The 24085-nt window shown below is 41.6% G+C and overlaps 2 protein-coding genes across 2 annotated transcripts in view; one reads left to right on the top strand and one right to left on the bottom strand.

The window, feature by feature from the left end:
• Positions 1-24085, top strand: part of LOC105387914 (serine/threonine-protein kinase D1) — a 79343-nt gene that overhangs the window by 7284 nt on the left and 47974 nt on the right. The gene's annotated exons all lie outside the window — the stretch shown is intronic.
• Positions 1183-22866, bottom strand: LOC105387912 (venom carboxylesterase-6). Its single transcript, XM_038107579.2, has 6 exons — positions 22759-22866; positions 21628-21767; positions 20736-20837; positions 19898-20620; positions 19437-19694; positions 1183-1393 (listed from the first exon to the last, which is right to left on the bottom strand). Exons 1-6 carry the CDS (start codon positions 22783-22785, stop codon positions 1213-1215), a joined length of 1431 nt encoding a protein of 476 aa, XP_037963507.2. The 5' UTR covers positions 22786-22866; the 3' UTR covers positions 1183-1212.

Genomic DNA, 24085 nt, shown 5'->3' on the forward strand with positions numbered 1-24085 from the left:
AACTGACGTTCACGCTCGAATGCTTCGAAATGACTAGAGACGCGGCGTAAGGCGTATGGACGCAGCCTACGGCGTCTACGCGCCAACATCAGCGTGTGAGGGAGACCGCATCTGTACATTTCTATAGTGAGCATCGTGACGCGGCATACGGCGTGACGCTGGACGCGACCTACGGCGTAAATAGGAGACCCAGGCCTTAAACTTCGGGTACATCAATCAGTGAGGAAACCGCAGAGTAGTGTGTAATTTATATTACCCGATGTGTGCACATCTGCGCGGAGCCTGCACGAGCACTCTCCCTGATGTTATTAATGGATAATGGAGATGCAATCATCGCGACCTCTTCCGCATCAGCATTATAATTCCTATTAGCGTTTCAGTGACAAACACTAGAGTTGGACTAGGAGATTCTATTCTTGGAAAATCAAGATTCTTCTTCACCCTCACCTTCATATGCATCTTTCAAAGCACAAATTTTCAGATGCATTTGAAACATACCTAATATTTATTTGCTGAAATCCTGATTTGTGATATTGAAAGCTCACGTGTGCGTGAGTGTACCTGCCGTTATCACGAGGGGCACACTCAGAGCTTCGTTATCGCGCTATCGGCGCTACTCAGCCGGCCGTATCTGCGCCAGCTTTTATTTACCTATCTGCGAAGCTTTTTTGCACTACAGAGGTAGGTTTTAGGAATTTTACTTTTATCTTACAATTTACATTACTGATGTTCTTGAAACTACTTCGGTACCACCACTAAGTTTCATAATCTATAGGAATAAATTTAACATCGTTTCAGGTTTTCAGAATTACTTAATCACATCCAAGCATGTTATTGTCATTGATGTAATTTTTACTTACATATCTTAGTAATTAGCAAGTACATAAGGTACATGTAATGAAGAAAGTTCTTATCACAAAAACTAATAAACATACTTACTTATACTGTCAAATACCTTATGTATCTGTAAAATACCTATATCATGTGGTTGTCTTATTGCAGTGGATCTTTTTCTTGATGTTCATTCTGTAAAATATGACACGTATTTATCGTGATATTCCTACTGATATCTCAATCACCATCACTAATGTAAAATCCTTTACAATATGTTTTTGTTTTATTACAGGTAAGCAGTTCCAGACTTAAATTCACAATATAAGGAACTACATAGTAAGTACTTTACCACATACTTTATTCAAGTAAATATTTAATCTAAAACTCCAAGCTCTTTTGTCTCCGGAAGTAGTACTTGTCATATATATCCTCCCACATGGCCATGGCGCTGGAGTAGGGGAAGTCCGCCATGTGCAGGTCCAGGCCGATGTCGAGCACCCGGGGGCGGTCCGGGCGCAGCGGCTCCCACTTGCCCGCGTCTGCGGTGGGGGTAGGGTTTCTGGAATAAAAAATAAAAAATAAAATCTTTATTTACCAACATACAGGGTTACATAATATAATTGAGCAACTAGCTCCTAGAGTAGTTAAAAAACTGTGTTCCAGAAACCAGTTTCTCCCATAGGGTACAGGCAGTTTATAAATATGGTGGCATTGGCGCAGTAAGTATCTTAACTAAATAAATTTATTATAATATTTAAAAACATGCATTAATCTAGGGTGTGTGTGTGTGTATGTGTGTGTGTGTGTGTGTGTGTGTGTGTGTGTTGTGTGTTTGTGTGTGTGTGAGTGTGTATGTAAGTATTTTATTCATTTTCAAATTATGGGGGTGAGCAAATTTTCAGTTTCAGTAGCTGTCAAATTCAAAAGCCACTCAGTAATAGATAATTTACAATTTCGCAACTGAAGGGGATATATGTTAATTTCTTTGTTAATCTTATTATAAAGACGTGCACTTATTACTTTAAAGTGACGTTGTGCTAAGGCTGTTTTATGTGAGGGAACTTTGCAGACAAGGTCATATCTACGTTTTAGTTTTATATGGTTTAGGTCATATATAATGGAAGTATGCTGTCTTAAAACTATCTGAAGAATAAAGAGCTGTCTGACGGTCAGAACTCGACTTTCCTGGTATAGTTTGGTTGTTGGGTATATAAAAGGTTTATTTGATAATACCTTCAACACAGCTCTTTGTGCCCTTTCAAGGCTAAGAAATGATGTAATACCGGCACCACCCCAGGCAGAAATCCCATAAGATAAGATTGATTGAGCAAGCGCATGGTAAACCATAAAAATTGTATTTGTAGGAGCAGAAGATCGAAGTTTCTTAAATACATAGATCAGCTTTCTGACACGAGGTTTAAGATACTCAATGTGCTGCTTCCAGCTTAGTGTATTGTCTATCATAACACCCAAATACTTGACGCATGAGGAGCGTTCCAGCTTTAAGCAGTTGCAATCTTCTTCTACTTTAGTACATGTGGAGTTATGTGCTTTAAGATGATAAGATTCTAATGGGGGTTGATTATAGGCTCTGGCGCTGAAGGTAATAAATTGAGATTTGTCAATATTAAGTGTAAGAAGATTAGCAGAAAACCAGGACATTACTGTTTTAATAGCATTTTCGGCATTTTGATGTGCTTTTTCCCATGTCTTCCCTCTGATTAGAAGCGCTGTGTCATCAGCATACGCTATGATCTTACAGTAAGGAATTTGCAGATTGCAGAGGTTGTTTATATAATATAATAATAATATAATAATATAATAATAAATTCTTTATTTCAGGATATTTCCCATATAGTTTACAAATTGAAATATACATTAAAAATTAAAATATAAATTAGTATCACATAATACAGTCAAATAATATAAAAAATAAAAATAACTTATAATTATTGCATTTAGGTACACATAATACCTACGTACTATTTACGGTTAGCGTCCTGCTGCACAGAGCGCCAGTGCGATTGAATAGGACTCGTCACATCATCGCAAATGTTTTTGAGGATTGCGTTACCAGTATTGCGTAGCCGCATCCAGAATGAGGCCACACGAGCCCGAATTATAGCGAAGAAGTCGGGCACCCGCGCCTCAGCGAACATGCTCGACGCGCTACAAAAACGCGGATGTTTGAGGAGGATACGGAACGCGTCATTGTACTGTATCCTCAGCGCACTGTAAGATCTCCTGGTGTAGTTGGTCCACAGGTGACAGGTGTAAAGATTTTGACAGTACGCCCGAAAGAGGGTTATCTTAACGTCTGGCGTGCACCTGTGGAACCGGCGTGCGAGCATGTTGCACCGAGCCGCGAGCGCCCTCCTCTCACGTTCGAGGTCTTCCTCATCTCTGAGGTCCTCCGTAAGCCAGTGGCCAAGGTATTTAAAGCGCTGCACCCTACGCACTGGGGAACCATCCAACCTAACCTCAGGTACCCTCGCCGGACCTCCCAACGCCTTGAAAACCATCATTTCAGTCTTTTTTACATTGTACATCAGTCCATGTTCAACAGCATATTGCTCACAGACTGATACCAACTTTCTGAGGCCATTGATTGACGGGCTGAGAAGCACCATATCGTCTGCATAACTGAGATTATTAACACAAACCCCAGCCACGTGACATCCTATCTTGGTGCTCCTCAGCTCCCCGATCAGATCATTAATATAGACGTTGAAGAGGTCCGGCGAGGTTAACCCCCCTTGACGCACTCCGCATTCTAGTCTGTAGTCACTAGATGTCGAGTCGCCCCACCGTACCGCGTTTGTTTGGTCACCGTACCAATATCTCAACAGACTCACTATCTCCTTCGGGACATCTGAGCTCAGCAATTTGGTCCAGAGAATTTCATAATTAACTAAATCAAACGCCTTGCTCAGGTCCAGGAAGCAGGCGTAAACAGATGTATCCCTTTTTACATAGTAGTTAACTGTGTGCTTTAGACCTAGTATAGCTGAGTCCGTTGAGACACCGGGACGGAAACCAAACTGAGCATCGTCAATCTTTATGTTCCCGGACAGTGCAGGTTGCAGCAAGCGCTCCAATAACTTCCCCACCACAGTACCCAGAGATATGGGTCGATAGTTGCCGGCCGACCCGAGATCACCAGTTTTGTTTTTCGGTACTGGAACAACTATGGTCTTCGTCATTGCAGCTGGTAGGTAGCTATACCGCATACACATATTAAATAATACACACAGCTTTTTCGAAAGCTCCGATCCCGCACAGACTAGATGCTCCACACCTAGGCCGTCGTGCCCCGGAGACTTACCTCTCTTCATACGTGCTATCGCCTTCGCGACATCAGATGGCGTATATTGCATACATTGTTCTACCGGAACACGCGCCTCAACCCCCTTGTGGCAGCTAGCCTGCACGGGACGCGGGTCTACCTTGAACCGGCCAGCAAACATAGACGCAACATCCCCAGGATTCTGCAGCCCCTCCACTGAAACTGGCAAGGAATTTTGATACTGTAGCTTTTTAGTGGCGTTCCAGAATTTTGAGAAGTTTTTCTCATTGCGGTGTGTAGCTAGGATATCCATTTTTATTCTGTCTTCATTATTCTGGCACCATTTTAGCTTGTTTTTAAAATTAGCCCGACTAGAACGCATGTCGCTAAATAGAACACCGCCTGAAGGTTTGCCAGCCGCCACCCAACACTGGTAACGCAACCTAGCCTCCCGATGACTATCCTTGACGTGACGATTCCAGCCTAAGATCTGTTTTTTCTTTCTATGTGCAACAGGATTGAGACGCTTACTTACAATAGAAGCAGTTTGCATAATATTTATAATTTTTCCATACATTTTGTCAATTAAATCTAAGTGCATATTTATATTCTTGCAACAATCATTCACACAATCTTTGCAAATTTCATCTAACACACACATTTTGGTCAAGTTCTCCTTACAGTAATTATAATACATATTGGCTTCATTAGAATCACGATTGCCCCAAACAACATCATTACTTCGACAGAATCCATTGCTCATCTCCGCCGATAGATAACAAATATCACAGATAACGCATAACGGTAGATGGTCGGACCACATGACGTCATACATAACATACGCAGACGTCACAGATTTCCAGGCAGCCTTGGTTGTAATACAGTGATCAAGCCACCGGCGGGATCCGTTTGCCTCACTTATAAAAGTGTAGGTATCGGACTCTTTACCCAGGATGTTCATATCTACACATTCCCAGTGTTGTTCCGTGCTGAAACTAGATAGCTCTGCGCCAAAACTCGCACTAGGGTGTGCATTATAGTCACCCATAACATAAGCACTTGCAATACCCGAATCCTCTATTATAGCATTAATCTTGCCTAAGCAATCTGTGAAGTCTTGCCTATTTTCCACGCTGTCAGTGGGCATATATACCGAAAATACGAGAAAGGAACGGAAACCATCACTTATGCTGATAGCTGCAATCCTGTCACTAGCGCAGTCCACAACAGAAACCTTAGGGAATTTTGACTTACGCCACAGTAAGGCCAATCCACCATACGGCCGTCCTCGCAGTATACCTAACGACGTGTCCACAGATGATTTCGCTGTACAGCTAAAATCATTGTCAATTTCATTCACGAAATTAAGTTCGTGAGGTAACAACCACGTTTCTTGCAACGCTATTATGTCAAAATTACGGCATAGGTCTCTCACATGGTGGACTGACCTTTTGACAGACTTACAGTTAAATGTAACCATAGTAATTTTAGTTTTAGATGTACTATCCATTATAGTTAAGATTTAACAACATTCATGATTCGCTCACGGAACCGTCTGTATTTAATACCAGGCGGCCAAAAGTCACTGGCTAAAAATGTGTCTAATTTATCCTGTAAAATGGTTACCTTGAATGAGTTAAAGTTGGACTCATGATTTTGTTTGAGTAATTCTACATTAATACAATGTTCATTCATGTCAGAAATATGCTCCTTTATATCTTCCGTAGTCGTTATTTTCTTCAGTCGGGATATGTAAATAGCAGCGGTTGTTTCAATAACTTGAAGTTTGCTAGGTTTTATCGCCGATCCGGTCATGTTGTTGATGCGCCTACGTTTTTTCCTCTGAACAATAGTAAAACTATCATCAAGCTTTACGGCACTCGACTGAGGGTTGATTTTCGCTAATTGTTGAGTCGCTGACGCTTGAGATAGCGACGTCACTGCAATGTCTCGATACGATAGTCTCCGAACCGGTTCTGAACTAGACCGGCCGCTGTGCACAGGCGAGCTCCCGTTACCGCTTTGCATGTTATCAATCTTATCAGCGATTTTCGTTACGTTAACTTTATTTAGGCATGCTTGTGATGTACAGCTTTTCGTTTCTAGTTTAGAAACTGACTGACTGAGACGAGTTAAGTCTGTGTTCATCTTAGCCTCGAACCCAATAAATTCAGATTTCGATACAGTCTCATTACGAATATTTTGCAAGTCGTTTTTCATACAGATAAGGTCCTTCATGAAACGGGTGACATCTATGTGGTCAAAGGTGACAGGCGGAAGCTTGTTCAGGTCTTGGGCCACATAAATCGGTTGTAGTTCTGGGGCGATTTCTCTGAAGATCTTGATAACATCTTTTATGTTTTTCTTCCGTTTATCGTCACCTTTCCGTAGGATACATCTGCCACAGTTAGGCAAACTCTCGTACAATTGGTTTTTGCTGTCCTCCACCACACTGTCGGTAAAGTGAGTTGCGCAAATTTGTACTAAACTTACATCGTCAAGCACGTCAACTTTGTTTTGCACAAAGGTCAAAAATTCGTTGATTATAATACTTCTACCAGCCATTATAAGCACTCAAAAGCTTTATTCATTAATTGACGACATTTGTGTCACGTTTACTATTATTTATTACGCACGAAACGCGGTGCAAACGTCTTGCCGATGCGGGGGCAAGCGGAGACTGTATAAATCAAGAAGAGGGTCGGGCCCAGGACACTCCCCTGTGGAACTCCAAAAGATAGGTTTTTATCTTCACTAGTTAATTTATCAATGGTGACACACTGCGAACGGTTAGTCAGATAGTCTCTAAAAATATCAAGTGCCATTCCTCTTATTCCTATGTGGTATAGTCGTTCTAACAGTATGGGGATAGATACTGTGTCGAATGCCTTTGATAAATCAAGAAAAATCCCTATAGTTTTAACTCGCTCATCTACGCATTCAATCACAGTATTTGTGAGATCAAGTAAAGCATCTTCCGCAGATTTTCCTGCCTGAAAACCGTACTGATTTTTGGATATAATATTGTATTTGGTCATAAAATTTACGAGTCTTGAATTTAATACCTTTTCCAGGACTTTGGATAAGGTAGTCAGGACTGATATCGGTCTATAATTGTTAACTGTTTCCCTGTCTCCTGACTTGAAGACAGGGTGTACTATGGCTTTTTTAAAGACAGAAGGGAATACTCCAGAGTTGATGCATAGGTTACAGATATGGGTCAGGAGTGGTACAATGTACTGTCGCGATGCCTTAATGACAGAAGATGATATACCATCCCAACCAACCGCACAATCACTGCGCAAACTTAGGATGATCCTATTAATTTCGTCGTCAGATGTTTCGATTATAGCCATAGAATCACAGTTCGGCTCAGCACAGTTTATATTTCTGTCCTTTTTGGTGGCTGGCGTAAATTTTTCCGCTAGATTTTTCCCAACATTAACAAAGAAATCATTAACAGCATTAATAGATGCTGCTGGGTCAGCTTTTATTTTTAAAAGTTCCACAGGAGGAGAGCGGGGACGTTCTAAGTTTGATACTTTTTTAATTACTTCCCATGTCGCTTTAGGGTTGTTTTTTGCTTTGTCGAACTCGTTCTGCTCATAAGCTCGTTTTATTCTCTTTAAAAGATTGTTACAGAAGTTACGGTATCTTGTGAAGGTGACATGTAAGGTCATATTTTCTGGATATTTTTTTGAGTTTTTGTGAAGTTTATCACGGTTTCTGATACATTTTAGTAGACCCGGTGTTATCCACGGTTTTATTGTTCTTTTCCGTCTGGCTAATCTAATAATTTGAGTATTCTCCTGAATAATTGAAGAAATGGTTGCAACCAACAACTCAGCTGCATGATTTGGATCAGTAGATTTCATGACAGGCGAGAAATCAGTGTTTTTTATATCATTGATAATCGCTGGTCTATCTATTTTAGTAATTGATTCATTTGTCTTTGTAGTTTTTGTCTGAATATCAGTACCAAAAAAGATAGGGGCATGGTCAAGGGGAGAGCTAATATCAAGTACAAGGGTGGTGGAGTCTGATTTAGTTCTTAACATGACGTGGTCGATGCAGGTTTTCTCGCGAGTTGGGAATTGATGTGCGGGGAGAAGCCCGAAGGCCGCTAGCGGTTCTAGGTAGTCGTCAGCATCTATACGATTTGACGGGTCAGGAATTATATTAATGTTCATATCTCCTATTAAGGCTAGTGATCTAAATTGGGATAGAGTCGGTAGCAACCCATTTAGACTTTTCATGAAGTTACCTATATTGTTTGTCTGGGGTGATCGGTATATTGCTATCAACGCCACCTCACTTTTATATTTTAGAATAAGACAGTTTGCATCTGATAAGGTATAATTACAAACGCAGTAGTCAAGTTTTTTCCTAACGTATAACACCACACCATCATTTTGATTGTTAGAATTGGAACAATAACAACAAAAACCGTCCAACACAGGAAGCGTCAAATTTTTACTCAGCCAACATTCAGTAAGTATGATGACGTCGCATGAGATATCTATTCTACTAAGTAAAACTATTAACTCATTGAAATTATGTCCAATGCTACGAATATTCCAATGTACAACGTTTAGGTAACAACGTTTTTTATTTAAATACGAGGAGCATTGTTCAGGTGTGCATATGAACGCATTTGATCCCGACATACTGTCCAGATCCGCGGCTATTTTAATTATATTATTGTTTAAAGACATACTATGTTGGGGTTTCCAACTGATAATGAGGATGATAATTGATAAGATGATGTTTAAAGAAGAGAAATATTTATTTACCGAAAGACTATGCTAATGATAGATTATAGCTAAATGATAATGAGTACGCGTCAACCGTGATTCCGATACAAACGTGAACTAAAGTAAATTATAATAATAAGTAAGTTGACGCGCGAACTGATGATGTTGCAGAAATAATTAGATAGGTATTTACTTAACCATGTACGGTGTTCCGTACATACTCCCGCACTGAATGAGGAAACTAACAGATTTTTGATAAAAACTCAATTAAACGAGAATGATGAGATGATACTAAACTACTAACAAGATGATAAACAATATTCTTAAATGCTACGAATGTATGATGATATCGTTAAAATTAAACCGCGTTTTGTTACGTCCGTTAGCACTTTGCTTTCCACTTGCGCCTGACGGCTCAATTATATTAAATTTCGAATATTGCCCTTCACTCCCGCACTGATTATCACTACCACTGATACACTGCGAGCTCGAGGCTCTATCATGTTCATAACACACATTCACTCTACACTCTGACGTGGCCCCGGCACCTGCCAGGTGCACGGGGGTGCGCGCCGGGGGCGCGGGCGCGGGCGCGGGGGCCCGGGGCGCGAGGCGCGCCGTGTGTCGTCCTCGCCGCCAGCGCCGCCACGCGAAGGCTGCTCCTGCCGCCACGCAACAGCTCACTACCATGTAGATTGATATGTAATGGTGGACGTCGTGGTATGACATCTCGGCTACTGATGATCCTGCTGCTTTTAACTGCTGTATTTGCTCTCCGATGCGTTTCAGGGATGTATTGTCAGCTTCAAAATCGTCCTCTAATTTGTTTACGGGAATGGTCAAATTTATGATATTATTCATAGACGGAATCGTTTTTGTAACCAAGTCTGCTTGAACGTGAATTTTGCTGACGGGCTCTTTGTGGGAATGGACAATGAACTCATCGCCCTTGATGACGCAGCCATGGGACAGCTTGATAATGCCGGCCTTGACGGCACGCTCTACGGTAACTTGATAATCGCACATGAACTTGAAACTACAGCTGTTGCAGCAAAAATACATGTAAGCATTTAGTTCATTCAACTTTTGCCATCTGTTTGTACATCCTTCTCTTTCGTAATAACATTGATTAGATTTGATATCCTTGACACATAAGTTAGAGTCCATTTTCTTCTGATAAATAGGAGTTTTTGGTTCGCACAATCTAACATTGTAGTCATATTCGATGCACTGCTGTAAGTCATTCATTGACATGGGTAGGTAGGTATCTCTATGAATATTCACCGCTAGATGGTCTGCTATGGGAGTTACGCTGATCATGCTTTTTCCGATTTGTTGAGGTATGCTTATCATTTGATATATGAAGTAGTCGTCTCTGCTTACAAGTGGAATGATTATTTCAAATATTAAGTAGTCTTTTGTTACCCGTCCTTTAACTCTTAAAAGGTGATAGATTTTAGGTAATTCTGTTTGAAGATTAGTAATAGGTAGTGTCAATTCCTTTGATAACTGGCTTGATACAGTGCTCAGTTCTTCCCTTAATTGATTAGGTGTTATCAGATGAATATCAAACTTGCCATGGTAGGCATCGGTTACAGTGTCGATCAAACTGTTCTGTATGTTTTTCAAGTTATGTAGGAGATTATTTGCAATTATAGATGATATTGTAAACTCATTAAGGTTCATTTCTCTTTGTAGTCCCTTCTGTAAAGTGTTAGACGTTTGCTCGTATTGTATGAGATGTTGATTAAATGTTTTATATTGTTTCTCCATGGACACTTCTACTCGCTTTAGTAGGTTGTATTCTGCTTCCACAACTGACGTCTGATTTCGCCAAAGTGCTCCAAGGTGATCTTGATTTTCTCTTAATAGCTGAATGTCCTTTCTATATTGTTGAGCGAACTGATCATCTAAGACTCCAAATAGGCTATTGGCGATGGAGCCCACGCCGTTGATGAGTCCTCTCCGCGGCCGTGGTCTCGCCTGGGACACAAACTGCTCTCCAAGCATCATATTATGGTAGTATTCCAATTCAGTGTAGCTGTGATGTAGCTGTAAAATGACTACTTCACACTGTTTGTTTCCTTTCATTGATGAGCAAAGGTTTTCTAAATGATTGATATATTTCTTACATAACATGGTGCTTTGATAATATGGTTCTAGGTTGTAGTATACGATAAGTTTCCAGTTATCTTGAATTAAACGCATACTTGATAATGGGTCGAAATAAATACTTTTATTTGTATCAAATCTTGATATATTGTATAAGTTGCTATTGTTGCAATGCGCACTTGGTACCATCATGGCGAGAAACGTCAGAGCCAGGGTAATGAAGTTTACCGAGCCAACTTTTCTAGTTTTTCTTCTTTCTGATGTTTTGGCTGTCTGTTCCTCGGTCGGGAGTTCGTCTTGCTTGGTAGACGATGCTGTCTCCGATGGATAAGAGGTTGGCAGAAGTGATATTTTACTGATCGGTCTTTTCAGTATACCATTCTTTGTTTTTAAGCTGACGACTCGGACAAATCCATCTGTACCAGGATGAATGTCGATGACTTTACCTAAAGCCCATTTTCCTGCTGGTAGATTGGCGTCATGAATTAATACTATGTCATTCAACTTAAAGTTGGGCTGTGCTTTATGCCATTTGCTTCTAGTTGACAGTTCAGTTAGGTATTCTGACTTCCATCTCTTCCATATGTCCTGGAAGATCTTTTGGCTCAGTTGCCACCTTGTGCGTTGATCTCGCTCTGTTTCAATGATGGTAGCTACCGATCCACTTGATAAGAAATGCGACGGTGTTAGGTAGTCGAGGTCGTCTGGACTTTCAGTTAGTGTGCAGAGGGGTCGGGTGTTTAGACAGGCTTCTAATTGTGCTGTAATTGTGGATAACTCTTCATACGTAAATTTTTGTTCGCCTATGACTCGTTTCATATGATACTTGAGTCGCTTTACAGCTCCCTCCCATAATCCTCCGGCACTAGGCCATGACGGGGCGTTAAAATGCCACTTGATATCCATCATACTGATCTCTGATTGAAATTCGGGCTGATTGATAATTAGATTAATCATCTCCCTTTCCAGTATATTGTTGCTTCCACAAAAATTACTTCCGCAGTCGCTGTACAGATTTGTTGGGACACCTCGTCTCGCGGAGAAGCGGCGAATTGCGGCTATGGTTGCTGATGACGTCAGATCTGATACGACCTCAAAATGATACGCTTTTGTGACCATGCACACAAATACAGCAACGTATCCTTTGGACGTTTTGATACCTCTTCCCTTGTTAGCCTTTATCTCAATAAATCCCGTATAGTCGACTCCGGTGTGATAGAAAGGACGGGTTGGGTTAACTCTTGATTCCGGTAGGTTGCCCATTATTTGTGTGTGTTTTGATGGATTGTGTCTCCTACAATTGACGCACATGCGTAATCTCTTCTTCACTGATCTATTTCCTCCTATGATCCAATATTCCTTACGTATCCAGGCAAGGGTCAAACGTGGTCCGCCATGAAACGTCATTTTGTGTGTGTGATCAATGATGAGATCCTCTAAATGATGATCATGAGGGATGATAATCGGATATATTGTATCTTGATTGATATTTGCATTTTTGAGTCTGCTGTTGACTCGTAGCAACCCATTTTCGTCTAGAAAAGGGTTTAATGATAATAGTCTACTCCCTTTATCTAGTGGTTTTTTCTGTCTTAATTTACTGATATCTTTTTCGAACACTAACCCTTGAATATGCTTGATAATCATGTGTTTAGCTCTTCGCAACTCTCCGACCGTAAGGAAAGTTTGTTTACCTTTCAAACCAGGCGCCATTCTCATTACCCATGCTAGTACTCGAACTGCTCGTGTCCAATTACTGTTTTGATTCAGAATGGCACTGATTATGTCGCCACTCTGTCTGGGCGTCGCATTGCTGACTGTCGCTGCGCTGACGTTTGATGCTTCGGTAATCTGAGACCTTTTAACCTCTTGGTCGGTAACGAAGACTGTTTGTGTTTTATTAATAGATTTTTCATCAAATGTTTTTAAAAACGACGGTCCTGTCCACCAAAGGGGGTGCTGTATTAATGCTTCGGCTGATATGCCTCGGCTTGCACAGTCTGCTGGATTTTCGCCTGATTTGACGTAATGCCAGCTTTCTGCGGGGATGATTTCTGTGGTTTTTAATACCCGATTGGCGACAAACGCCTTCCATCTTTTAGGATCTCCTTGCAGCCATCCTAAAACTGCTGTTGAGTCACACCACGCGAATACTGTAACCTTTAGAGGGAGAAGGCATGCTAATACTCTTTGGGTCAGTAGGGCGAGTAAGTAAGCGCCGCTTAATTCCAATCGTGGTAACGATAAATCTTTTGCCGGTGACGCTAATCGTGACTTTGCTGCTACGAGGACAATTGAGGTCCCTCCGTCTGCTTTTTCATCGCTGATTCTGCAATATATGACGCTCGCATAAGCCTTTGTCGATGCATCACAGAATCCATGTAGTTGGATTTCTTTGGACTGATTTGTCCCTAGCCATCGGGGGATACGTGTATTGTTTATGTACTCTATATCCTTTTTGATATCGATGAACTCCTTCTCAATTTCTTGCGGTAACTGATCGTCCCAATTTAGCTTTTCTAACAGACACGTCTTCTGAAATAATAGTTTTAATTTAGTTGACACGGGGGTTGTATACCCTTGTGGGTCAAATAATTTGGATATGCTGGATAGTAATTGACGTTTGGTTGATTCAGTTTTTGTCTGCTCGATGTTGAACTTGAATCCAAAATTATCAGTGGCTGGAAACCACCGTAATCCCAATGTTTTTGTGGACTCTTGATGTTTAAAGTCGAAAGTCTGTTGCTGATTACCGACTGTCGACATTCCTTCCAGGAGCTCTGGTTTGTTTGATGACCACTTCCTTAAATTCATACCGGCTGATTTTAACATTGATATGACCTCTGATTGCAATTTTCTAGCTGATTCAATGCTATCGCTTCCACTTAAGTAATCGTCCATATAGAAGCATTCCATGACGTCCTTTACAGCATTCGTGGAATAATTCGACGACTCCTCGTTTGCTAAATGTTGTAGCGTCATCATTGCTATGAACGGGCTGCTGCAGCAGCCATATGTCACTGTTCCTAGTTGGTACTCCTGTAGTGGCTGGTTAGGTGAATCTCGCCAGATGATCATTTGATACTGTTGATCATCAGGATGAACTAATATCTGCCTGTACATCTTCTCGATGTCTGCTGTAAATGCAAATTGATGTATTCGCCATTTCAGAATCAGGTCAAATAAATCCTTTTGTAGATTAGGACCGGTATACATGACGTCATTTAAGCTGTGTCCTGATGAGGAACGTGATGATCCGTTGAAAACTACCCGTAAAGAAGTCGTGGTGGATTCAGCTCGTTTTACACAGTGATGAGGAAAGAAGAATCTTGATGACTGCATGCTTGATGACTCTGCTGATACGAGATGCATGTGGCCTAATTCTTCGTATTCCTTTAGAAAGGCTTGATAATCTCGCGCTAATTCCGGTTGCTGGTGGAACTTGCGTTCTAGCTGTCTAAATTGAGCTACAGCTTTGCTTCTGGAGTCGCCTAATAATTCATTTGCGTCACTTTTTAGTGGTAGTCGGACCACGTATCTGCCGTCTTCTCGTCGAGTGGTAGTCTCTTTATAGAACTGTACGCAGTCGTAGTCCTCCTTGCTCATGCTTGGCTCTTCACCAATATCCTCTGTTGTCCAAAATCTCTTGATCTCATCCAGATTGTTGATAACGACGTTACAATGGTATGATTTTACACGTCCACACAAAATCCATCCTAAGCGAGTTTGTTGGGCGATGGGAAGTGATTGGTTTTCCCTGATAATGCCGTTCATGATAATTGACGAATACACGTCAGCGCCTAGGAGTAGGTCTACCGGACGACTGCTATTGAAGTCTGGGTCTGATAATTGTATATTTTCCAGGAATGACCAAGATGGTTTCGGGAAGGACTGATTCGGTAGTTTATTAATGAGGCTTCTCATAATAAAAACATCTGTAGTGAATTGATAATCACTATGATTCGACAGACATGTTATATTAATCATTCCTTTGCATGCGTTTTCCTTAACACCGACGCCGAAGATGACTCCATTACAACGCTGGCGGTTTATTCCCAACTGTTGTGCCGCGTTTTCAGTAATGAGGGATGTCTGCGACCCTTGATCTATTAGGGCGCGCATCTGCTGATAAGATCCATTTGCCGCTTGAACCTTGATAAGGGCTGTAGCCAGCAGGACCTCGACCACGTCTCGCTCATTATTCATAGCTACGTTGCTTGATTGATTTCTGTTATTTTGCTCTGACCTACTAAATGCCTCGTGCAACCACGTATTATGAAATCCGCCACACTGGCGACAACGCGATTCTGATACGCAAGCATTTCCATGGTGGTCATATAAACAATTTACACAATAGTTGAATTTTTGCACTACATTCAATTTTTCCTTGCTTTGCAGTTTTAGAAATTGGTTGCATTGAATTAATAAATGTTTTTTATTGCATAGTCTGCATCCTGTTCTATTTTCGAAATTGCTGTTTTTGTTTGAATTTAATGGTTTTTTACTGCTGCTGAATGATTTGTAATAGTTATTATTTTTGGAATTTTTTGGCACTTCATGTTGTTGAGATGATTTTGGTGTCTCTAACTTACGCCTCGATGATTCCAATGATGTAAATTTATTTTCCAAAAACTGTAGGAACTCTTTCAGTGATGGTATGGCTCGCGGATCTGATACTGATTCCACGTAATCCTGTAGCGTCTCGGCGTCCAGTTTTTGGGAAACAATGTGGACTATCAGCGGGTCCCAGGTCGATGTATCGATACCTAGGTTATTGATAGCATACAGACTCTCCTTGGTAGTGTCATGAATTTTCTTAATTTGAGTTGCTGACTGCTGCTGCACGCCTGATAAATTCATAAGTGTACTTGCGTGATTGGAGAATATTAATTTGATATTGTGATACCTATGGGTTAATATTTCCCAACAGGTGTCATAATTGGCTGCACTGATATTAAGATGCTGGACCAACTTTTCTGCTTCACCTCTGAGTTTGCTTTTAAGAAATTGCATTTTCTGTGCATCTGATAACGACCTATTGTTATGAATCGCCTCGACGAACAAATCCTTAAAAGATATCCAGCTCCGATAATCACCACTGAAGAACGGAATGTCCATTTGCGGTGTTGATTTATCTCTGTGAGAGACGGACCACATTTTTGTATTAAGGGCCTTTTTGATAGTTTGATACCTATGCTCATACTTTATAAATGACTCTTCATATTCAGCATTTCTTTCTAGCGATTCGCTATCGATCTCCCAATGTAAAGAATCGATAGTCGACCATCTAGCTTGTAAGTTTTTTAGTATATCGTCAAACTCCCATTTTTCCGAGATTGCGTCAAGATTAATAGTTGATAAAGTGTGGGCGAAAGCCTTAAAGTTACTACGCTGTTTACGAAGTAAATACTCCAGGTTCCCGGATGTCGATTGCTGATTCGACGGGGTCTTCGGTATGGCACCCATTTCAGTTGATACAGGTACTTGGGGCCATTGAAACTTAGGTTTTTGTAGGGGGGATGATGGTTTAGTATAATTAGCTCTGATAAAAGACTGAATATACTCCTTGACATCGTTATACATCTTCTCCGCGTTATTTAAATAATCTTGCGCAAAATACTCGTGCTCACCTATTTCATATTGCCTTAACTTCTGATCATTGTTTTGGAACTCTATCCAGTATTTTTCCAACGTTTCTAACCGTCTCTGACACGAATCAAGAGACTTCCGATCTATCGTGTCTTTCTTAAAATTTCTCAATTGATTTTTAATAGCCTCTAAAATCTGAACTTGATTTTCGAAAAGCGCCTCTACCTGCTCCATGATGCTCGGAGTTGATAGTGAATAAGATAATGGAAAGATCTTACTTTGATCTGCTGCTGCTGCGGTGGTAGGTTCGCTCGGCTGCTGCTGCCGTTAATCGTTGATACTTGCTCTACGCTTTGCTGATAAGCGTGAAGCGCTGCTGTTCGCTCCTGCTCGCGGCTGATATGCCAGGAGGTGCCCGACTGATATGGCAGGAGGTGCCCGACTGATATGCCAGGGGATGCTCGACTGATGTACCCGGAGATGCCCGGCTGCTATGCCAGGCAGGGTCCGACTGATATGCCAGACCACTGTTGATTCACCAGGAACTCACTGTAGCTGTTATGCTACTCCAGTCACTACTTTAGCTGATTTGCTACACTGATAAGTACGGAGAGTGGATGCTTTCCACTACGGTTACCGGACCACTTTTACGACCCAGTCACAGTTTTTTAATGATTATCTGTTTAACACTCGCGAAGTGATCCCGCCAATTCCGAAGGCTCGAAGGACCATAAGATGTTGGGGTTTCCAACTGATAATGAGGATGATAATTGATAAGATGATGTTTAAAGAAGAGAAATATTTATTTACCGAAAGACTATGCTAATGATAGATTATAGCTAAATGATAATGAGTACGCGTCAACCGTGATTCCGATACAAACGTGAACTAAAGTAAATTATAATAATAAGTAAGTTGACGCGCGAACTGATGATGTTGCAGAAATAATTAGATAGGTATTTACTTAACCATGTACGGTGTTCCGTACATACTATAATAATAAAATAATATAATATTTATGTCTCAGTTTGTGTATAAGTTAGGTAGGTATATGTACATAAGTATGTGTAGACATAGGTATGGAGAATACGTATTCAGGTTTCTTGTTACAGCTTTAAAGGTAAAATACATATTGAGAAAGTAAGTTACTATTGTCCCAGAATAATAAGTAGTACTTATTGTGCAGTTTTCATAGTGTTTAGGTATGTGTGTAGTGTATGTGTACGTGTGTGTGTGTAGGTTTACATGATCAGTATTTAATTGATAACAATTTATGAATGTAATACTTAGTTTCAAAAGGTAAATTGAAAAGATTCTGTTTACAAAGCAAAGTAGCTTTAAATAGTTAGTTTTAAGAACTTTATAAATATTATTTAACAAATGTAATAGTCATTTTTGCTGTTCCTTTAGCTTATTGAGGTCAGTTTCCCCTATGATACGTATAGCAGGGGCACCTTCCTTCTTCCGGAGGTAGACACATCCACGCGAGGTCCAACAATAGGAATAGTCATAGGTTTTCATAAAGTCTCGGGCTAGAAAATGAATTCTTTTCATTTTCGGGGTCAACCATTCCGAAATAAATACTGGCGTTTCAGGACCGGTTATTCGCAGCTGGGCAGTGGTGAGTTTCTTACCTCTGTGGTCTCTGTTGTGCTTTTTAACGGAAGTAAGTATTTCATCTTTTTTTATATTAGTTGTAAACTCGACAACAATGGGCTTAGTGGTTCCAGGTTTGGAGTACGCTCGGTACACGTCCTTGATTTCTGCTGGTGAAATATTGGCATTCAGGGCTTTACCTGCGTTTATAATGATGTTACATAAGTCGCTCTTTGTTTCAGGATTTTTCACAGGAATATTTCTTACTTCTATGGATGTCGATCTGGAGCTGCGTTCAAGTCCCTCCATCTTATCTTCCAAGGTCTGTATGTATGATAAGTGAGCTTTGCGTTCCTGTTCAAGCTTATTAAGTCTGTCCTCCAGTTCTTTATTTTGAGCTGCTAGAAAATTTACAGAGTCAGCTATTGAGTCATTTTGCTCTTTTATCTCCTTTACGGTTACTTGAAGATCTTTGAACCTTCTATCCTGTTTTTCCTCCCATTTATCGAACATGGTTTGTAGTTGTTCCAGAAAACTTGTTTGTTCCGATATATTTCCATCATCATTGCGAAGGCGCTTGTTGCGATAAGGAATATTTACATTTTCTAATGCTTCCGTTGCAGTTAGGTTGGGGGCAGAGCCTGAAAAACTGCTTGCAGGAGTAGATAATACCTTTAATGTGGAGGGCGAGTCCTGGATCTTCTGGTTTTTTAAAAATTTGTCCATCTTGATAATGTTTCCGATACGAGACTTTGCAAAACTTTTACGACAGGCACTTAGGTGCACGTATCACTTGAAGTATTTTGTGTAGGTAGGTGTCACAAAAACTTGTATGGGTTTTTAAGTGTTTTTACTTGATTCCCTCAGGATTTTCACTTTCTAACACTTAAAGCGTATGCACGTTTCACTGACTAATACGTATTATTAACTTTTAATCGTAAACAACTGTTTTAAATCACTCAAAATATTTTTTAAGTTCGGGAGTAAACAAATTACGTCAACACCGGTTAAGGGGCGGGGAGGGAGAGAATAGATGATGGATAATCGAACTATAGGTTTGCCAATATAATAATTAAGTAGGATATGTATTGTAACATCGGGGTGTAGTGACGGGCCCAAGTGACCATAAGATAGTACTTAGATGATTTTTCAAGAAGAATGCGTAGCGTATGAAACATACACACTTCAGCGAACTTAAACTATCCGATATTCAATGTTATCACCCTATTTAATCATAAATTGAATGCTAAAAGTGTCACACTAACAGAAACTTAACAAAATTGGTCCAAAGCATGACAAGCTTGCTCTGTATGACCGAGTCCTCTCCCTGCAAGGGCGTCCCACGCTCGGGGAACAGATAGGCGAGTTCGTCTCCGTGCGCGGCGCCGCGCTTCCCTGCCGCAGGGTCCTCGGCTACCCCCCGCGCCCCGCCGTGGGAGAACTGGTACAGGTATACGGGATGCTCATTGGCCCGCTCGTGGAGGACCGCGCTGCTATACACGTGCTGGACGAAGTATACGTCTCTGTAATGGGAATAAGGATGGTTTAACATGAAAGGATACGGCTAGTTAAAGATGGAATAGTGACCAAAGAAAACCTAGAATTATAATAATTAATGAACCTTTGACGGTCTGAATGGACACGTTTGTTAACACTCCTCTGTTTCAATCGAAGATTAAGAAGCAATATTACAGTTTTGGATCATATGCAGAAATAAGTCACAAACCTGTGATAGTCCAGCAAAGCTTGCAAGCTGAAGTTGTTCTTGAAGTAGTGGTCTTTAATCTGCCTGGTGACCTGGTCCACCTCCTGCTCGCTGGCGAACAGGAGCTCTTCCGGCAGCAGGAAGGACAGGTCCCGCAGCATCTTCCGAGCGGCCCGCGCTTCTTGCAGGTTGGAGTGGAAGATGTACGCCTCGTCCGTGTTGTAGCCCATTATCGTTGGCACTTCTACTATCTTCTTACTTGTCAAAAGTTCCTTCGGTGCGTCTGACAAAAGACGGTCGTCGTAACCCGTATGAAACATACTTTCAACACACATCCCAAACGGAAAGTACGGTAAATCCAGTTTGCGTGTAAAGTCGTTCAGTTCTATTGCGTCTGCGTTGAGAAGGCTTTTAACCATTTCGGTTTCGTCTTGGCTGTCTGTGAACATGCTGGCTAAAAATCTGGCTCTGGCTCCTGCGTCGTAGTTGAAAGCCCAGGGGCTGAGGATGGACCCGCTCTGCAGTATAACGCCGTGGATGAGGTCGTCGTCCATGGGGGACATCATGACGGCCTCGACGATGGCGGCCCCGAAGCCCTGGCCCGCCACCACCACTTTAGCTGAGGATCCCTTAAAAGCCGCGATGTTGTCTTTGACCCAGCGCAGCGCCAGCACCAGGTCCTTAGCACCAGCGTTGCCTGGGATCCTCTCGTTGCCAAAGCACAGAAAGCCAAATGCGCCTTTCCTGCAAGACAAATTAGATTTTCAGTTACCGACCTTCATGTAATGTAGAACTCTAGGGTAATGACCATCAGGTATTGCCCTAGTTGGATAATCAATTATTCCGCGTATGTCCTCACCTGATGTTGACCATGACGACGATAATGTCCTCCCGGACCAGCATCCCCGGGTGGTACTCGCCGCCGCCGCTCTGCACCCACACCAGCACCGGCCAGAAGTCCCTGTTCACATCAAGTCCAATTTCATAATTAAAGACTAACCCCCTTATTCATATAAAAGTTATAGAACGTTTAACTGTCTTCGACCAATTTTGTTCTTTGACAGAGAGGGTAAAACAGTTCATTAGGTAAAACGTTCTACAGGGTGTTGCAAAAAGGGTATACTAAGCCGACACCAGCATGTGCAGCATGGTATATCTAAGCCCAAAACTGAAATCAGAATTTCAAAATTCGCGAATAAAAATATTTATTTTTCATAGAAACTTTGTTGGTCACGTGACTTTCTACTATGGAAAATGATTTTTTTTTCGCGAATTTCCAAATTCTGATTTCGGTTTCGGGCTTAGATATACCATGCTGCACATGTAGGTTTCGGCTTAGTATACCAATTTTGCAACACCCTGTATAACTTTTCTATGTATAAAGGGGTAAGTGTTGACCTAGCATAACATAACCTTTCACGCCTTGTTATTTACTAGGCATACTCGTAAAGCAGCCATTACCACACCTATTGTGAGCGGTGTTTATTTAAGACGCAATGCACTTAGAGGCGGATCTATTGCCACTTTTCAGCGCATATCTAGACTTATAAAGAAACATCTTTCTTTAAACACAGAACAGTGCTCTGAGCATTCAATCCTCCGCCTTTGACACAACATTTATCTAAATATCCATTCTACATGGTGGCAAACCCTAGTTAAGCTCCAGTATTTGTAACCGATACGCAAAGAAAAAGAAGACCGTTTTGCCGTCTTTTGACATTCATAAATGCCAGGAGACTAGATGCGCTTACCACTCGTCGGGGCGCGGCGTGTTGGGCGCGGGCACGTGCACGTCGAGGCGCAGACAGTCCTCCACGGCGGCCGCCGAGCACGCCGCCCGCGACGCTGGCGCCTCGCGCGCTCCCGTCCAGTGCGGCGCCAGACCCGCCTTCTGGAAGGAATAGAAGGAAAGACGTTTCTAGAAGTTGTTATTTTGGGGCGCTAATCTCTGCCTTTCTGAACGTTTTGGCTTGTTCTGGGGGCTGATTTAGTTAAGCAGAGCAGTTTTATTGAGCTGGAGTTTATGTCTGTGCATTAAACGTATCTACTACGAAGCTTGCTCTTTTGGTAATTCCTTTTTAGGTAAGCAAGAGTACCCTTATGAAGCTTCGGGGTTGTGCCTTCAAATTCAGATGTGAAAATCCATACCATAATCTCTATTTAACTACCAATGAGTTATTTTCAAACGTGCTAAAAGAGCGAAACGTGCGAAAATATCGGTTTACTGGATATTTGTCCACAATAACCGTTAAATGGTACCAATTTGTGAAATATTGTTATCAATATCTGTAATTGACGTCTTGTCACCCCCTACGGCGCCCGGGGCGGAGCGGGGGCGGCGGGGAGGGGGGCTCTCTACACTGAGTTGTTTGTCTAGTGGAGCGGGAAAGCAACAAACTATCTGGGTCAATAGCAATAAACTAATTATGATTTACGTTATGATACGACGTGACGGAAGAACTACGATTGCCTTTGAAGTTATCGATATCGTCGTAAGAAGTGGATGACTTGCAAATTCACGAAATACTTACTTAGTTTTTCCATGACTAGTGGTTCTCGAAGTGAAATATAAATATTGATGTGTTTAATTTATTAAATTGATTTATCCTAAGCACGACTTTACTACCAAACATTCCACTGCAAACCACCGTGCGTAGTAGCATATCCACTAACATTTACGCAGCTATTATACACTCACAGGCAATGAAGGTTCCACTGAGAAAAACACCAAATTACCTACTTGGAAACACAAACTAAAAACGGTAATATTTTGTTCTAATTTTAAATTAAATGTTAAAAAAATTGGGGTCGTTTGGTGTCGGCATTTTGTGAGTGGAACTTTGTCATTGCCCGTGAGTGTGAAATACTTGGCAAACTTGTACCTTGAACCGCTCGTGGCTCCCGTTCATGCTGGCGTACGGGATGCCCAGGTAGGACACGAAGCCATCGTGCCCCTCCCCGCGCACCTCGCCCTGGGCCAGTATCACCAGGTTCTGACCACTGCAGCCGCCCAGCATCAGACCTGCTAGGAGCAGCACTACTGGTAGTGGCTGCTTCATCATTCGGTGCGCGTAGAATTTATCCGAGATTGTGATCGAAGTAGGGGGGTTTTCGGGAGCAGGAGAATTTGGTTGTAAGTGTCTGAATAAGCTGTTCTGGAAGTTATTGTTAATTTGGCCCTCTGGTAGTTTTCTTTTAGGGTCCAGGTATCTTCTCTCTTTTATTAAGAAAAGGGTCCTTTAGGTTGCAAATAATGCACTTATTGCAGAGGTCGGGAATGTACTGTCCGGTATAGCGGGTGTCACGTTAATGACGAATATGTATAGAATCAATTTGCGAGTATGGTCGTCACGGAGTGATGCGTGTGGACTGGTGGTGCAACAATGTACCCGTTGTGGTTAATTGTGGTGTTGCTTGTTGTGATGTGCGTGTCTGTCGCGGGTACTGTCGGCACATAAATAATGGTACAGCACAATGCTCTCAAGAAAAAACAAAAATCTCTACAAAAAGGTGGTCTTATTAATCAATAAGCAGACCAAACAAACTTTGCATGGTAGTGAATATACTTAGTCTTAAAAGTCTACCGGTAGCTGTGGTGCATGGGTATTTATTAGTAACTAGATGTTCCCGCGAGCTTCGCTTCGCCTTAAAAAGTTTTCCCGTGGAAATTCCGGGATAAAAAGTATGCCTATTCTATTCTATTCTATTCTATTCTCTGTGGGGGTGTAAGTACCTGCACCTGGCTCTCTCGAGTGGAACCTTTGTGCATATCCCCAAGGTCTAAACTGCCTTCCTAAGCTTGGACCATTTCCCACCACGCTGGTCCACTGCGGGTTGGTGGGTTCACATATCTAGATGTGCTAGATCTAGATATGCAGGTTTCCTCACGATGTTTTCCTTCACCGTAAGAGTGATGGTATACATTGTACTTAAGTTAAAAGAACTCATTGGTACATGTCAGCGCCGGGATTCGAACCCGCATCTCTTGATTGAGAAGCGGGCGCTCACCCGACTGAGCTACCACCGCTCTTAAAGTATGCCTATTTTTTTTCTCGATGACTTCACCAACCTCACCAGCAGCGCTACTGCATATTTAAATAATTGTAGTTTTTAGTGACCTGTATAAATTATTATTTTATGTAACCAGTAAAGCCATACGATAAATAAATTCTCAAGGTCTAGGCCATATCTGTACCAAATTTCATTCAA

Source organism: Plutella xylostella, chromosome 25, assembly GCF_932276165.1.
Source record: "Plutella xylostella chromosome 25, ilPluXylo3.1, whole genome shotgun sequence".
Lineage (NCBI taxonomy): Eukaryota > Metazoa > Arthropoda > Insecta > Lepidoptera > Plutellidae > Plutella > Plutella xylostella.

Bases quoted from the DNA above. Each gene is read 5' to 3' on its own strand.
- LOC105387912 (XM_038107579.2), bottom strand. From the start codon at position 22,785: ATGAACGGGAGCCACGAGCGGTTCAAG. The intron at 21,768-22,758 runs GTACAAGTTTGC...TATTCCTTCCAG, and splicing joins GGAGCCACGAGCGGTTCAAG to AAGGCGGGTCTGGCGCCGCA. The intron at 20,838-21,627 runs GTAAGCGCATCT...TGATGTGAACAG, and splicing joins ACGCCGCGCCCCGACGAGTG to GGACTTCTGGCCGGTGCTGG.